Source organism: Corvus moneduloides, chromosome 5 (genome assembly GCF_009650955.1).
Source record: "Corvus moneduloides isolate bCorMon1 chromosome 5, bCorMon1.pri, whole genome shotgun sequence".
In the NCBI taxonomy this organism is placed as follows: Eukaryota; Metazoa; Chordata; class Aves; order Passeriformes; family Corvidae; genus Corvus; species Corvus moneduloides.
This window is the reverse complement of record NC_045480.1, coordinates 17,057,932-17,075,096: the sequence shown is the minus strand read 5'-3', so window position 1 is coordinate 17,075,096 and position 17,165 is coordinate 17,057,932. Positions and strand designations below refer to the sequence as shown.

Genomic DNA, 17,165 nt, shown 5'->3' with positions numbered 1-17,165 from the left:
CTGTAGGCAGTGAAATTCCTTGGTCTTTTCATTGTATTTAGCACTAACCAAATATTGACCTGTCAGCCTTTACCATTGCACATCTTTGAAAGAAACAAAGAACAACCACTCTGAAAAGTACTGCTATAGCATGACTTAGGACACACTTTCAGCCTGACTGTCTTTCATTCAGACATCCATCTCAGGAACACAAAACTTAGTGTTCTTACTTCATTTTTAAAATAAAAAATTTGGTTTGAGGTCAGTACTTAGAATCAACACCAGTTGATTGATGAGCACAAAAAAAAAATCATATCAGCATTTGAGACAGGATACAGAATATTTTTTCACCCCCAACATGCTGAGTCTGCTTCATAAATACCTTGTTCTAAATTCAGGCTTTTCTATTTTCAGATAAGGCTATGTAAAGATGGCACAAGTCCACTAACATTTAGCAGAAGGTTGTTGGTACAACTTCTTCCTCACTGAATCTCTGACTCTTCAAGGATGCATTGAGCTTTTAGAATAAACAAAAGCACCATCTCCCTCATGTAAGAAAAGCAAAATAAATGCCTCCATGGTTTTAGAGTAGGGAATTGACCTACCTTAAAATATAGCTTTTAGGGACTGGTAATGTTCCCCATGCTGCAAGAGAACTGTTCTTGCTGCACAAGAGAATCTCTTGAGTGGGTCTAATGGAGTACACCCAAGGGACCAGCACTTGCTAATATGGAGCTATTCCTCCTCCTCTCACCTAGGATTTCAGCTGATCTGAAGGGGCTTGATCAAAAGAACTCACGTGGGAATGTGTGAAAGGCAAGTCACCAAAGCAGTGCTCACCTAAACACAGCTTTTCCCAAGTGGATGAGCACCTTTTGTTTGCCAAAGTGTTTACAACAAGCTGCACTGCTGAAGTATAGCTTCTGCTTGCATTTAGTTTAATTATATTTCCTGCCTATTTGTCAAGTCAGGATTGTAAATGCCCTCCTGCAGTGACAAGTAAGGACAGAAGCAGTAAGCACCATTCAGATGCCAGGGACTCATCCATGAAGTTCGGTGTATCGAGCTTTTGGGAGAGCTTTTAATTTCAAATCTTTAGTCGTGTTGTTTACTGTTGTTTTACTGCCAGTGCTAATAATAAGAAACTAAAAATTTCACTAGCACTAGTTAGTGGGCATTGCTAAACAAAGAATGGCACTGATTAAAAGCATTTGCTGGCACCTTGCCTGCTGAGTTGTGGAAGCGGCCAAAGTGTTGATTGTTATTTACTGTGTGAAGCTGCACATGCTGGATGTGAGCTAGTTCCTTTATTTCTGCTTGTTTTCCTCTGAAACTGCCATAGCAAGTAGGGGGTGGGAAGAGGCTTTTGTTCATTAGAGTATCCTCCAGTGGAAGACTTAAAATGTAGTACATCTTTGCTGTGCCATAGGGAAATATTATTGTAACTCTTCTACAGGTGGCTAAGTAAAAGCAAGAAGTTCTGTGTTTTACCTGATGACACAAAGCTTGGAAGGAGTTTTTACACATATTTCACCAATGGATGTCAATGGAGACTGATGCTGTCAAATAAAGACTGCCACAACGTTCCTAGAAATGTAGACTGTTGTCACTGAGCTATAAAATGAGTTTACAGCTCCTGTGACAGACATGAAAATGCAACAACCTGAGGTGTTCCCCCTGTGAGTCTTTAGCTGAAGTAATCTTACTGTACTTTAAGTCAGAGAGGAAAGATTGAAAGGAAAGTTGTCCCTTTACTCCCAGTAATTAGGGCACTCTGTTTGGGTCTCCTTTATTTTGAGTCTTATAAAACAGCTTGAGCTTTACACTGGTAACCAAATAGGCAAATTCATAGGAAGACTTAAGAGTAGGGACAGAAGATTTTCTGAGGTAACCATCCCTAACCATTTCTGAAAAAGCACCATCCTTTTGTATTACTCTGTATGTCTTTCACCCCATATAGCTTCTATAAAGACTGGAGAAAATTTTTCTTTCCCACCATCACTATTAGCTCTCTGGGCTCACAACTATATTCAAGAATGCAAGACTAGAGTATGTTCTTTAGTGTTCTTATCTATAAGGACTGATTCTGCAATAAATGAAAACAATAGCAGACTGTCTTAGGGAAGTATTTTTTGGCCCTCTTGAAGTAAATAAACCTGATCCGAGATATAATTTTGTTTACGCATATTTCATCGTTCATCACTTTTTTTGTTACATCTTTCTATATGATGGCATATATAACCATATGAAGTTATTTCTAAAAATGAACACCAAATTTTTTTCAATAAAGAATAGGTGCTCTGAAAGTGATTTTTTTAAAGCACACTCCCGAGAAAACTAACACGAGAAACCAAATAAAAAGCCAAGAAAACTAAGAACTAGTTCAATTTCAATAGATAGGAGGTTAAATTAATAGCTGTCCCTTTCCTGATAACACAAAATATAGAAGTGAAAATTGAAGTTAAAAACACCAGTGGTTTTCAATATAACTGAGTTGAACATAGGTTATTTATTAGAGAAAATGAGTGAAAATCTATCACACTAGAAATAGGTTGTTATAAACAAATTCATGTGTATAATATATATTGTTACACATAGTGAGGAAAATATTTCACAGATGAAAAGCATATTAATACTGGCCTTGGAGTTAAATTTTTCATAAAAACTAATTTCCAGTAGTGTAATAAATAAAAATTAAAAACCCTACACCACCTTGTATTTTGTGCTTTTACAATTTCTCCTCTCTGAGTATCTTCACGTGTCTTACACACGTGAATATACTGGGACACTCAACTCTCCTACAAAGTAGGAAAGGCTTTGAGCCTGTTTGGCGGCCAGTACTGTTGACTGGGCACCCGGTGCACACATATTCAAAATTTTCCTTTACCCATCTCTTCTACAGCAGCCTCTGCTCTTCTTCTTTTCTCTGCATGTTTCTTGATAATGAACCAGCAGCTCCTTCAACAGCCTTGCAGAAGAAAGGTCTGGACTTGTTCCATTATAGCACAGGCCTGGGCAGACCCCAAAATGATAGGCATAAAGATAGAATAAAACAAATTGTCATCCTTTGTGAGTAGTTTGAGATGCTGTCCTGCCAATCATCCTCCCAGCCCTTTGACAAACTGGCTTTTACAGTAGGCAAACAGCAAAGCTCAAGGAGAACACAGAGTTGGGTGAATAATATAATTGCTTGATCAAAAGAGCCAAAGCTGGCATCTCTTCTGTAGTCACTGCAATTATCTCATACGTGCACTGGTTTCCTAAAAACTTTCTCAAAGCTCCCATTTGATGTGCTGACATCTTGAATGATAAATCTATACAAAGGAATCTCTCATTCAGGTAGTTTCAAAAAGAGGTGTTTAAATGCAGAAGCCCAAATACTGACAATGCAGCAGTCCAGAAGGCACCAGTTCAAAGAAGCTGATCAGAGAAATGCCTGTCTAGAATAGATTGCAAAGACATGGGTTTTTCCTTTTAGTTCATAGCTGAAGCAACCCCTTGAAATTTTATCAACACCTAATGGATAATGCTTATATTTCTACTTCTGTGAATTTGTTGCTCTCTTGGGGATATCTACAGCAGGAAAGCAGCGGCTCTCTTCTCCCTACATAATCTTCTGTTATTTATTCTTTTAGAAGTATTTAGAGAAAAGGAAAAAAAAGAAAAGGAGCATAAATATGGTTGTCTGTGATTTCTGATTTCTGAAAATCTGTAGTGATAGAAAAGATCTTTTGAACTGTCTGAACCCAGGTTATTTTTTCTATTCTTAATATCTAGTGCTTTGCTCAGCCACATTTCAAATATTTCAAGAGAGAGGTTTTTCTCTGAATTAGTTTTCTGAGGCAGCTTCACAGGCTAGTGCATGGCGTGTCTTTTAAGCATATCTTTTGAGATATTCTTTATACTACACTTGTTTTCTCTTTAATGACTTCAAAACCTTCTCTCCCCCAGAAACCTCATTTTGTTTGCATAATCTACTTTGAAGTCCTGCTAGAATATGTTCACTTTTATTAGCAGCTGCAGGATATTTACCCTGCTCTTGGTGTTTTTTCTATGGCCAGTAGTGTGACCAGAACTCCAGAAATTCCACCCAGCCCCTTTTCACAAAGATAATTTCTGATATGTGTTCTGTGTTTTTACTGAAATAAACCAGTATCGAAAGTAAACCCTGTATTCCAAGAGTACTTTCAGGACAGAAAATTAATCATACTCACACTTGCTTCAAAATAAATAGGCAATGAAATATATTCCTGATGAATATAACATGGACAAGTTTATTTGTATTTACTACAGAGAAATGAGTTACAAAATTACAAATTTATTTGGTTTTTAATTTACAATAAATTACAAACTTATTTATTCTCGGCATGCAGCTCTAAGGTAGGTCAAAGTTTCAGTTTAGCCCTGTTGGTATTTGGTAAATACATCTTTAATTCTAAAAGTATTCCCAAGTAAAATGGCTACAGTACTGATGAATGAATGTATTGAATTATAGACATTTATTAAATAAAAGAAATGAAATAATTACATTTCTTAGGGGGAAGTATCAGATTCAACAGCATGAGAGAGAAGAGGATGCTGCCATGCCCCAGATCCATCCAGCAGAGGCTGAAGGTGTATTTCCAGAAGGCACATGCACACAGAGCACATAGATACATCACGTGTGCCTGTACACACGGCCAAGCACACGGGTCACAGGCAGGTGCACAGAGCAGTCACACAAACACAGGCAGCACCAACAGCCTCATCCTGCTCCCCTCTGTGGCTGAGCAGGATGGAGGTCCACTAATGCAAATACTTTCGTACATACATACATGTGCACACACACATATACACACAGGTGCAGATCCCTCCAGCAGCCAGACTTAGATATGGGGCTCAGATGCCCAGTGACTGCTTCTAGAGACCAGTTTCTCCGATTTCTGGCACCTGGGCTCTTAAGATCCAATTAAAAGAGATGCCTCTGTCTAAATTACTGTGCAAGTAAGAACAATGTGCCAAAGTCAGTAGTATGGATTTTATTTAACAGTAACTGTGGGGTAAAGAGAGAAAGAAGGAGGGTGGGGGGAAAAGGGGAGAGAGAGAGAGAGATTTAGCAAATATGTCACTACTACATGGATCCCTGTTTCAGTCTACAACTCACTTGTGAAGGGAAGTGGAGGTGCAGACACTGATCTCTTTTCTGTGATGAACAGTGACAGAACCCAAGGGAATGGCCTGAAGTTGTGTCAGGGGGTTTTGGGTCGGATATTAGGAAAAGGCTTTTGACCCAGAGGGTGGTTGGGCACTGCAACAGGCTCCCTTCCAAGTGCTCACAGCACCAAGCCTGGCAGAGTTCAAGAAGCATTTGGACAATGCTCTCAGGCACATGGTGTGACTCTTGGGGATTGTGCTGTGCAGGGCCAGGAGTTTGATGATCCTTGTGGGTCTCTTCCAACTCAGTATATTCTGTGATTCTGTGAAAATGCCAGAAGCATCATACTTACAAAATATAAACAGTTATTATTAAGTATAAATGAAATATAAACAAGTTTAGTGTCGTATTAAATTCTGGTTTTGTTTTCTACACTGCTTGAAGTACATTCAGTGGTCTGCAGACATGACTAAATTATTATCTGGGTACTAGCAAAATTTCAAAGCTGCAAGGCATAGTAAAACTGTAAAATCCAATTTCTGCATTGGTCCTGGAGCAATGAGGTGCAGCAGGCATTGAATTCTCTTCTTCCTGTGTCCACAGGCCATGGGATTTTTAGATTTATTTAGTGTATAAATGTCTCCTAACATTTTGCATGTGCAGGTCCACATGAGGACATTATCTGGTACCATTACTTATTTGCAATTAAATAAAACACCTAGTAAAAATATAACTTATAAGCATACATGCTTACTTATATAATCTTTCAATTGTTTTCTTTAATGTCCAATTAATATGTTTCCAACACTGCTTCTGCTTGCCAACTTAAGATCACCCCTTTCTCATGTCCCATGAGTGTTGCAGTTGCTGAGGGAACACTGACTTTTCCTGTTAGCCATGAGCATGTATGCTATCAAAACAACATGATGTTATCACACTGCTTAATGCTGCCCATCTTGAATTACACCTCCTTTTTTCTGGGAAAAGTTTCTCTCTCTGCATTCTTTCTCTGAGTTATGCTACAGAAACAGCACAGGACAAGATCTGACAGAGTGAAAATGCAGGAGTATTGGGAAATAAATTCTTTCATGCCTTTCACAGAATGTGGCAATTCTTAAAAGCGAGCTGGGATTTTGGATCTGTCTGACATGAAATTTGCATCTATCTGATGCCTTCTTGGTCTGATCTTGGACTGTTCTGTCTGACATATGGGGTACTATTTGGTGATAGCCTCATTAAAGGTTATCTGGGAAGGAGCTTCAAGAAGGGAAGAAAAGATCAAGATCTGAAAAAGATTTTGAGATGTGGGGATTTGAAGGGGAGTTGATAGACCTGTTCTTCCAAACAGGCACTATGTGAAATAGAGCTTGAGAGAACTTTTTCTCCCACCCTCACCCTTCTGCTTTTTTAACTACTTACCCTCCTTTGTGCAATCAGCCTACGGATTGCAAAAAGGCTACAGAGCTGGTGCCTGGACAGCAACATTGGGAAGCAAAACGTTATCCAAAGTGAACTGGAAAAACATATAGAGGCTATTGAGGGTCAGAGATCTATCTTTAGGTCTTGAGAGTGACAGTTGATAAGATTTATAGAACTAGTTGGGTTTGGATCCAGTTCTGTACCTGTATGACAGATACCTGCTTAGCTCATCTGCTGCAGCACAACGCCTGGTCAATGCCTTTGTCCTGGCAAAAGTCTTCAAGGTAAAAGTCATATTGATACCAATATGTCAGTGTCTGTGTCACCTTTCAGAGCAAGATTTATGTTTTTATTGTTTCTCTTCTCCCAAGGCATATGAGAACATGATAAACATGTTTCACCAAAGTCATTATCTTTTCCATCCCCAGGGAGAGTGCTTGTACCTGAGTTTCTTATATGTACCACTTTTGACACACGTTTTGCTTTGGAGGAGGATTGTTCCAGATAATTTATATAATGCTTAAATACTTCACCAAATGAATCTTCAGATCATCTGAGTTCCCTTGTGATAATTTTTCTATAAGCCTAAAGAACCCACTGCACATTTCAAATACAAATTTTGCCAATATAATGCATTACTGTAGCCACATGAACAAAATGCTTCTATCTGATAAAAAATTGGCTAATGGTTTGCTGGTACTTTTGCTGAGTAATTTTGCTACGCAGCCACTGATGTCTTGACACAGGCTATATGCAAATCAATGTGCACTGATCAAACACCAAATACATATAATTCTTTTCTGAATGAAGCTAGATGTTTAGTCCAAAAATACTAATTGTATTTCTTAGTGGGAGAAATTAATTTGGTATTGCAACCCATGTGAATTGTTTAAATTGTAATTTAGCTCACTTTTCTGAAAAAAAATGAAAATCATCAGCAAGGCTAGGTTTTAGAAGTAGCGGAACATTAGATACAGCAAATATCCCTGGAGGGCCCCGAGACTGTCCCAAGCAAAGAGAGAGAGAATAACTCCTCATCCTGCTGGCCTTGTCCCAGTAGGTAGTTTATCTCATATGTCATAAAAATGTTTTGCTGGCTCACCCTCAGCACCCCTGTACCCCCACATCCTGTTTGGCAGTGCTGAGTTCAGTCATTTCACAGCTGGTGCTGGGGCAAGGGCAAATTTCTTCCCAGATACAGAATACAGAAATTCTTGTTGAACTTCATGACGTGCCGGATGGCACAGATTTTGTTATTATTTGGCCTAGATTATGTAATTAAATCAAGGCCATTTGTTAAATGCTCATGTTGTTCTGTTCAAAGCTCTATCATGCTCAAATGGAAAAATTAGGAACTGGATGGGTCTGTGAAAAGCCACTGTGAGTTTAGGTTTTGAGAGTTTTGGTAGCATTAGTTTTGACATATGTGCACACTATGTTCTTCCATTAAGTTTTGTGTTCATGGGAAATTCAAATTTGCGGTCAGAATAGAAGTACATGCAAAAAGAGAAAATATTATGAGTTATTGATAATTAAATCAATGGACATGAACATGTATCTAAAATGAAGCAGTATGAAAACTGACAGCAGATGAAGCATGGGATGGAAACCTGTCATGCAAAAGTTTAAAATATATTCAAAGTTGCCAAAGTTCCAGCTTTATCCATCATTCAAAATTGTTTGTTATGCAGACAAATGTCTGAACTTTGTTTCTCCTTCATTCTCTTTTCTACATTTCATTATTTCTCCTTTTTTGTGTCTTCTTGGTTTTCCTCTTGTCTGAGGAGGATGTTGATTAGGCAGTAAAGAAGAATCACCTACTGCAGTCTTTTTAAAAATACTGAAGGAGAGACAGCTTAGACAGTATGAGGCTTGTAAATAATTTACAGGGTTTGGAGTGGTTCATAAGACCATGTGCTGGAGGTGTAATTTCCCAGCAGCAAAATTGCAAGCAAGAGAGATCATCAAAAGGCGGAATATACTCTGTCTCTTCTTTCTGTCAGTTTATATTATTTTCTCTTTAAAAGAGAGAGAACTAGACTCAGCTCAAGATGAACATTCCCTCCTTTCTATTCTAGAGAAGGACAATCTAATACATTAATGCAATTTTAAAAGATTGTCAAACAGAAATTTGCTGTAACAAAATAAATTTTATTCAGATCAAGGAAAGAAAGAATATAGGAAATTTTTTAAATAAGCCTCACTTTTTTTTTTTTCAAACTCTTTAATTATTTTCCTCTCTTTTATAAGAGTTTAATGAAAGGTTAGGTGGATTTTTTTAATTATAGTTGGTACAGTGGAAAAAGTCAGAAATAGCTTGACATAAAACCATGGGGCATACTTAACAATTACAGTATTTAATCTCTTTCCCTGAACTGCACAAATCTCCTGATAAACACAATAAAGACAGATTTAGGAGTCAAGAAAAGTACAGTCATGGAGGTAAATCATGTTGGCCACATATATTTTTAGAATGAAATTATTCAAGATCAGAAGTGTTCCCTGTCATGTAGAGTCTCAGAGGAAAGATGCATGCTAAAGAAAGAAAAGTTTGAGCTGATATTTCTGGTAAGTATAATTGGCCAGCATCTCAGATTTTTAATGAATGTCCTTAAGACACCATTCCTACAGACCTTCAAGGATGGAGAAGGTAAAGTGTTACTGGTAATGCTGTGGCAAAGAACAGAGGAAACTACAGAGGGACACGCTAGAGAAACTCAAGATGTCATTCCTGGCTCTGCCAATATATAATTATCTGAAAGTAGGTTGCCTTTTCAAGCAATGATTCTTTCAAACAGTATGGTGAAACCAGAGCTTATTAAGTGACAGAAAAAGAAGGACTGCCTTTAAAGGAGGTAAGTAGATCATGTATTTCTCTAATAACAAAGGCTGCCAGCTTATTTTGAGCTAACAAATAATAAATCGTATAGATTTTTGCAGAGTATCCTTAATTCACCTCTAACATCACAACATTTAAATGCAGTCAGGAAACGGGACTCGGTCTTCACAGCTTCAGACTAAGCACTGACAGAGTTGGACTTGCTGGCATTTCCTGTAAAAAAGGAGAGAGCATTCTTTGCAAAACGAGTATAGTTTGAATGTCTGTGTCATCCAAGGAAAAGGGGAAAAAAATGCTTTACATGTTAATAAGTCAGAGAGTTAGACGAACTTAAATGTACATTTTGTCATTCATTATTTATTAAGCTTCTCAGGGAAAAAAAAGGCAATATCTCACCTGTACAAATTCAAATATACAGGTTTTCTCTTTAATTCCTTCAAAATGTGCCTATCTTCTTTTTCTCTTGTCTGAAAAAAAATTACCTGCAGAACATAGAGAAGCCACTGCTTCTTTTTGCCACTGCATTACTCTTTCACACTCACAACCATCTCAGGGGAAAGGCTGTTTATTTTTCCTCCTGCAGGTCTGGGATTGACTTAGATCATATACCAGTGTATGGTTGGAAGAGGAAATTGTGAAATAATTTTGTTGTATTTTCTACATTGAATAACTATAATATTATTTCGGTATCTGAAGAATTCACTAATATTTTCTTTATTGTACTTTGAATCCAAGTAAAAATACTGCTCTTCTGCATGCACTTATACAACTCCAGAAGGCTTCACAAAGCCAAGCAGCCTAGTAGAATCACAACATCATAGAATCATCAGGGTTGAAAAAGATGTCTGAGGTCATCAAGTCCAGCCATTTACCCAGCACTGCCAAATCCACAACTAAACCATGTCCCAAAATGCCACACCTACACGCTTTTAAATATTTTCAGGGATCGTGACTCAACCACTTCCCTGGACAGCCTGTTCCAATGCTTCACAACCCTTTCAGTGAAGAAATTTTCCCTAATATCCAATCATAACCTCCCCTGGGGCAACTTGAGGCCATTTCCTCTTGTCCTATTGCTTGTTACTTGGGAAACCGACTGTAAACCTGCTAGGAACCACAGAGACAGTGGCCTATCTGACTACAGTCTTTTTGGGAAGCTGGTAAAGAGAGAGAGAGATGTTTTAGAATGCCCTCATACCAAAAGACATGACAGACAGAGAGATGCCTTCTCAGTTATGGGTTGCTCTTTACCCAGTGAAGGGTAGGGATTCATTTCACTGTTCCTCCCATTCCCCACAGGCTTTGGTTCCAAAGGCAGTGTGGCCCAGCAGTCAGTATTCATCTCATCTTACAGACACCTGTGCTACAACTCTGCCTCCATTGGTGACAGCCTCTGTGCCCAGGGACAAATAGTTTTGTATGTGTATCTCTGACACAGCTGTTTGTCTGCCTGTTTGATCAAACATAATTATTTCTAACTGTATGTTTGCATATACTTAGTTATGATGAAAAGCTGATTTAGCTAAGGATAAGTGACATAATAATAATAGACCTACAGATTTGACATACATTTCTCAGATGGTGCATTTGTATCTCAGTTAGAAAGTTTACACTATTTGTTTCTTAGCAGAAGGTGCCAGAACTATGAATATTGCAGTGGTACTTATTTGATCTAATTGGAGTACTATTTATTCTCACAGGAACAGTTGTTATTACACTGGTAAAGGATGTGATACTGCTCTTTATCTCCATTTCAAGCTATTTAGTTTCCTGAGTTTAGGAGCACGTATGTTTTGACTCCTCAGTCTAAATAGCATGACAATAGACAAAAAAATATATATAAATGTATGAACCTTAAAACTTAACTTGCATTTTCTTGTTTTCCTTTGTTTCTAAAAGTCCTTTCCTTTTAAAGAGCATACCATGCTTTTTTCCCCCCTCTTTGTGATAAAGAAGGAATTAAGGCAAAAAAGGAATTAAGTGCATTGCCCAAAGTCTTCTGCTCAGTCTGGCAAATTCAGGACTAGAAATCAGCTCTCCGGTCTCGGATGTTTATGTGTGACTTAGTAAACAATTACAGTATTCCTTCTGCTTTTCCTACCTCTTTGCATACATCATTTTTGTAAAGTCATTGGTTTAATCACCTTTATTCTTCTCCTTCACTTCCTTTCATTTTCTTTGTAGTCACTGTGTTCCAACATTTCCTACTTATTCTTCTTACATGTTTCAGATTTTGAAAATGATGTGAAGATGCAAAAGAATCTGCAGGGCTTGAATAAGATCTTCAGTGGCAGGGTCTTTTGAATTCATTGAATATAACTCTTCCAGTAGAGTATGACTGAGTGTTCTATCAGTAACATCGAAGTGTTCACATTCCTGCTTGATTTCCATACCGTGCAAATGCTGATTGCAGCTGAGGGAGCCACCACCCATGGCCCACAGGTGACCCCAACAGCTCCTCTCACTGCAGCAGTGTGGCTGCTGCTCACGTGTGTCACTCAGGTCTCAAATGAAGTTGAGATCCACGGCACAGAAGGAATTTTTGTCTCATAGGAATTCTTTAGGAAGATACCTCAGTGTGAAAATGTGCATTAATATTTGGTTGAGAGTGCGAAGTCACACATGTTGAACTGTCAGTCACACACATGTTGTGGATGGTCTCATGAGCTGACTAAACCAGATTGGATGGTATTCATTTCTTGTCATTTACTTTTTTTCCAGGAATGCCCCAGTGGTGTTGTCAATGAAGAAACCTTCAAAGAGATTTACTCTCAGTTCTTTCCACAGGGAGGTGAGTACTTGGCAGACATAATTAGTACTAAAGTACGTCTGTTGGTACCTAAGTCTGACAAAAGAGCCTGTTGTTCAAATTAACAAGATTGTTGCCTCAAGCTCTGCCTGAACTCACAGGGTACTTCCTTGAAGCTTGGACACATTTTTAAGTATATATTTCTGAATGAAATGCAATGATATCTACAAAAATCCAGTCTTCTGTTATGAAGTTACTGCCGGTGCTTGGATACCTTTGAAAAACAAGTTTCTCTGAGTAGGTTATTTCTCTTTAATGTTTCTAAAAATTCTTGCCCATTCTCTTACTCAAAAAACCCTTTCACAGTTGGAGGAACTGTAGGAGGTACTGCAGGTACCCTCTAATATCAATAGCATAACCCCACTTTAATTCTGTGGGGTTTCTCTTCTTAAATGCTAACCTGGATTTCAATCAATTGAAATTCCAGGAGTTTTGTAATTTTTTATTTCCATTATCTTGTAGTCCAATGAAGCTAACACAAAAATGTGTGACAGGTTTCTTTTCCTTGAACCTCAGATTTCTTTCATTTTGAATTTTTTCCTCTTTTTTTTGCTCTTGTGTTTGCTACTTAGTTACCCCTCTTTATATTTTCCTACAACCCTTCAATCCCACCTCTTCGACTTCTCCCAGAGCACTTGAGATTTGTGTATTTCTCTGAGACTGTTCAGAACTCCTTCTTTTCATTTTTTATTTAAAAACCCATATTAATAGGTAGGAACAAAATATCTCCCCATTAGTTTTATTTTGAATAAAGACCTAGAAGGTAAAGAGCAGCTTTCAGTATGGATTACCATCTCTGAAATCCTTAAGAAGTAGGCACACTCAATAGAGATGAATAAAAGGCTAGAAGGGTTGACCTGCCTAGTGTTTGTTTCTATATGTAGACTTTTAGACCAAGCTAACAATTACAGTTTGAAATACTCTATTTTGTATTTACCCTGGATAATGAAAAAACTCTCTCTATGCGATTTACTATACCTTTACTACACTTAATAAAAAAACCCCTATCTTATTTCCTACTGTTACACCCAGCATTTTTTATGGGCAAAGAGAAACCACGCCTGTTCTAAAAGTAAAGTCAAAACATATTGTGAGAGTAAATGTAATCTTAAAAGACCAATCTTTATTAGTCCAGATCTAATTGTTACAGAGAAGAAAAATTATTAATGTAGTTAAAATGGATATATACTGAATGCCTAGTTTCTCCCCCTATTCCTCAAGTTAACGCTGATCCTTCTCTTCCTCCTCTGGCACTTAGGGCAGTGGCATCCTTTGGAGAAGGAGGTGAGAACTGCAGCTGACTGTCTAGTTAAGAAGCCAGACTGGGTTCTTAAATCTTTGAATGTCTTGTCAAAATAATGTGTCCAGCTGGGGCTTTTAAATTTCAGTTGTGCTTAGAATAATGATTTTATGTATGTCCCAATATTAAAGAGGAAAAAAGAATCTTGAAAGTTGTCCCCAAATTAAAACATGTAGATCTGTACTCCAACTGTCTGCGTGATGAAAAAACAGGTACAACATGATATATCATTATGACAATTCATATCTGAACAAACAAAATTATGTCTGTAAGATTTCAAGCTTCAGGGCAACCAAATAAAGTTTTCAATGTCATCGACCAAGTCACTTCCTCAAGCAACTTCCAAGACTGTCCAGGACAAGGTACATGAGGATTGCAAATAGGACAAGGGGCCACAAGAGTAACAAAGGAAAGGAGATGACACTGGATTGCAGTAAAAGCAATGTATTTTAAAAGTCAAAAGTAGCTTTGTAAAAAGCTTTCCATGCCAGAAAGGGCACTCCAGTAACTTCTTTTTAGATTCACTGCCATACAGGTGAATGAATACAGCCCCTGCATTTATGCAGTGGATCACCTGAAATAAAACTTGGGATTTTTCTTCAGCCAGGCAGGTCATAGATAAGAATCCACACATCGAATAATTATTACACTCCTTCATCACTTCTGAACAAAATAGATCGTGCTCGTAGTTTGATAAGCCATACTCTTCCACGTATAATGATTATCATTTTTTGTCTCTGACATTTAAAAGGCCGTGATGGTGTTTTTCAAGGGAATTCTGATTTAATATCTGTTCCTATCTCAGCCTGTTAAAAGAGCAAACTAGCCTACTAGTTATGATATCAGATCCTTGGAAAGAGACTATATTTAATTTAAAAAGTTAAGATTTTGTCTAAAATGAATAAAGTTCAAGATTTAGGGGGGAAACCAAAAGGAGGAATAAGACTAATCACTCTAGAAGACTAACTTGCCTCATCCTGCTGTGGTTTTGAAGGCAAAATTTAAGACCAGAATTGCTTCAAAAATCAACTCGGAAAAAGGTTTTTGATTTATTTTTTTTCAGAGGAGTTACCAGAAAAAAATATTCTTCAACTAGAAACTTTTTTTTTTGTATACCACCATACAAAAAAAGTAGCATATTGTATCATGTATGGGCAACAAAAATAAAGTACCATTGTGTTTTCTCTATATCTACAGAAAATAACCAGGATTATTTCAGATTTTTTTAAGAAATGAGTGCCAAGAGAATAGGAGGGTATTTAAAATTTATTTTACAGTAATTATACCTCTATAACGTGTTTTGTTCTGAAGATGATTTGCATAATATAGTCTATTGCACAACAGAAGTCTCAGTAGATTATAGAAAACATGACTATTAAAATGCTAAATATAAACTATAGTCAACAAATTTACATTTTTCAGTTAAAGTGTGAAGGTTCCTGCCAAGCTGTGCTTAAGCAATTACAGTGGTGACTGGATATGTGGAAGAATGAATGACTCTCTCAAATAGAGGTGGTGGGGATTTAATTCTCTGAAAATGTGTTAACAGACGGGGTTTAAAGATTGTAGGTTTTTCTTGTTATGATTATTTCACATCATACAAAATTAACATGTTGAAGCAAGACTAGAGAATTTTCTTACAAATATCAGGTTTGAACCTGTGAAGCACAAAGCTTTGAGTTTTGGTATATTTGGTTTCTCGGAGTCAAGGTGGCATTTGAGGTGAGTGTCCCAAGACTATTGCTCAGTTTAATACAAAACAGTATTTTGGGCTGTGAAAAATAAAGGTTTGCAGCATTGATATAAAAGATAAAATAGTTTAGTGCCAAGAAATTGGAAAATGGCATTTCAGCACTGATCATGTTTTTCCATAATAGGGAGAAGTTTGTTCTGCAAAGAGGACACTGATTTCATAACACTTTGCCCTTTATTAATAATTTGTGAGGTTAATGTTAATTAACCTAAAATTAAGGTAAACATATGAAATAGAAAGAGAAAAATGAGTATTAAAAGTAAACAAACTCTCATTCTACATTAATTTGCATGATTTTGAGGGAGGGAAAAACACTGAGGACAGCTGACTTCCCTTAACCCCAGCAACTTGTACCTCAGATCCACAGGGCATTCTCTGGATAAGTACTCTCTCTTTGCAATATATTACTCCTGGAGCAGGTTGTGCCTTTCAGAAGGCATTCAGTGGAAATAGAAAGATGGATCTTTACAAAAATTACAGTCTTGACAGATTTATATTCATACCGCCTTTTGTTTCTGAAATGAGTCAATATGCACTGAGGAGGAGGTTTGGAAGGTATGCAAATAGTGAAGGGATCATTGTTTAAGGTCATATTTCAGAGTCTTACTGACCATTTAGTGAGTCACAGCCAGTTTTTCCAATCCCTAATACCGCAATCATGGGAATTCAGCAGCAAGCCAGCTTTAAGAATCTGTTTCTCAGGAGAGGAGTTCCTCTCAGCTGTGGGTGAGCATCGGACCCGATAGCAGCATCAGCTTTCTGCCCAGATCAGCTTCAACCGGGGAAACAGGTCTGTGTCCAGAGCAAAACTGATACAGTGAGGGTAGTGTCTGTTTCCCTCATTTAACAGGAACAAATGAACACATCCTTCATTTCAAGCATATGAGATAGATCCCTGTCACAGTCAGTGTTCCTGTTAAAACAGGTTGTTTCAGAGTACAATAACATGTCATCTTTGCTAACTCCTCAGGTATCAGTAAATAAGATGTGCTTACTGTGAATTATTTTTTTCTGCTTTAAATTTTAGATTCCACAACATATGCACATTTTCTGTTTAATGCATTTGATACTGATCACAATGGATCTGTAAGTTTTGAGGTAAGTGATGCCGTTGCTTAGTTCTATAAAATTGAATATTTTGCCGTTCCTTGTAATGAAGTACAGTTGGTGCCTGGCTCACATTAGAGAAAATTTAGCTTATGTGACTCAAGTTTCAAGTTTTTCCAATGTAATAACAAAAGTCGTTTTACAATTGTATATTTCATAATGGTAACTCAGACTGTGCTACTACATAATATTTTTAAAAACTTGTCCATTTAAAAGGTAACCCAATTTAAACACAAGTTACCTAAAACAGTTCTTCCTCTCTGTCTTTACAAGGTCTCTGAACTACAACTAATGGTGTGGGGATGACTCGGCCAAAATAGGATTTTTCATACTTAGTTTCCAGAAAGTTCTAGAAAAAGGCTTTAAAACAAATGTTTTTGCAAGCACAAGAGTTGGAAATTCATTCTTCCTCCATTTAACTATTCTGTTTTCCCCATTCTGCCTTTCCGTGCTAAAGCTGATGTCATCCACACAATATAATATGGAAAAAAGGGACCTTACTGCAATGGTGTAGATGAGAACAGGGTGTACAAAATACTGCAAAGGAGACAATATTTTAAGCTATAGAATTAAAAAAAAAAAAAAAAGTCAGTTCATTTGCAAAAGGATTTGTTTTGTCATGTTTTCTTTGGTTTTGATTATAATGAACGAATTATTTCCTTACAACTTTTGATATGTTTGAGATAAATACACTCACTTTAAATTTATTGAAATGTCCTGTCATGTTTTTATGATTTATTTTACTGAATGGTGTTGTGAGGTCTGACAGATTTTTTTTTGTAAAAATAATGAATTGATGTAATAGGAAGAAGACATGTGAGTCAG

General features: G+C 37.2%; 1 protein-coding gene across 12 annotated transcripts in view; it reads left to right on the top strand.

The window, feature by feature from the left end:
* KCNIP4 (potassium voltage-gated channel interacting protein 4) overlaps positions 1-17,165 on the top strand; it is a 401,922-nt gene that overhangs the window by 369,026 nt on the left and 15,731 nt on the right. For all 12 annotated transcript variants that reach the window (XM_032108714.1, XM_032108708.1, XM_032108710.1 and 9 more), the window contains 2 exons: positions 12,093-12,162; positions 16,261-16,331. In XM_032108714.1, coding sequence (XP_031964605.1) covers positions 12,093-12,162; positions 16,261-16,331 — 141 coding nt within the window. The remainder of the gene's footprint in view (positions 1-12,092; positions 12,163-16,260; positions 16,332-17,165) is intronic.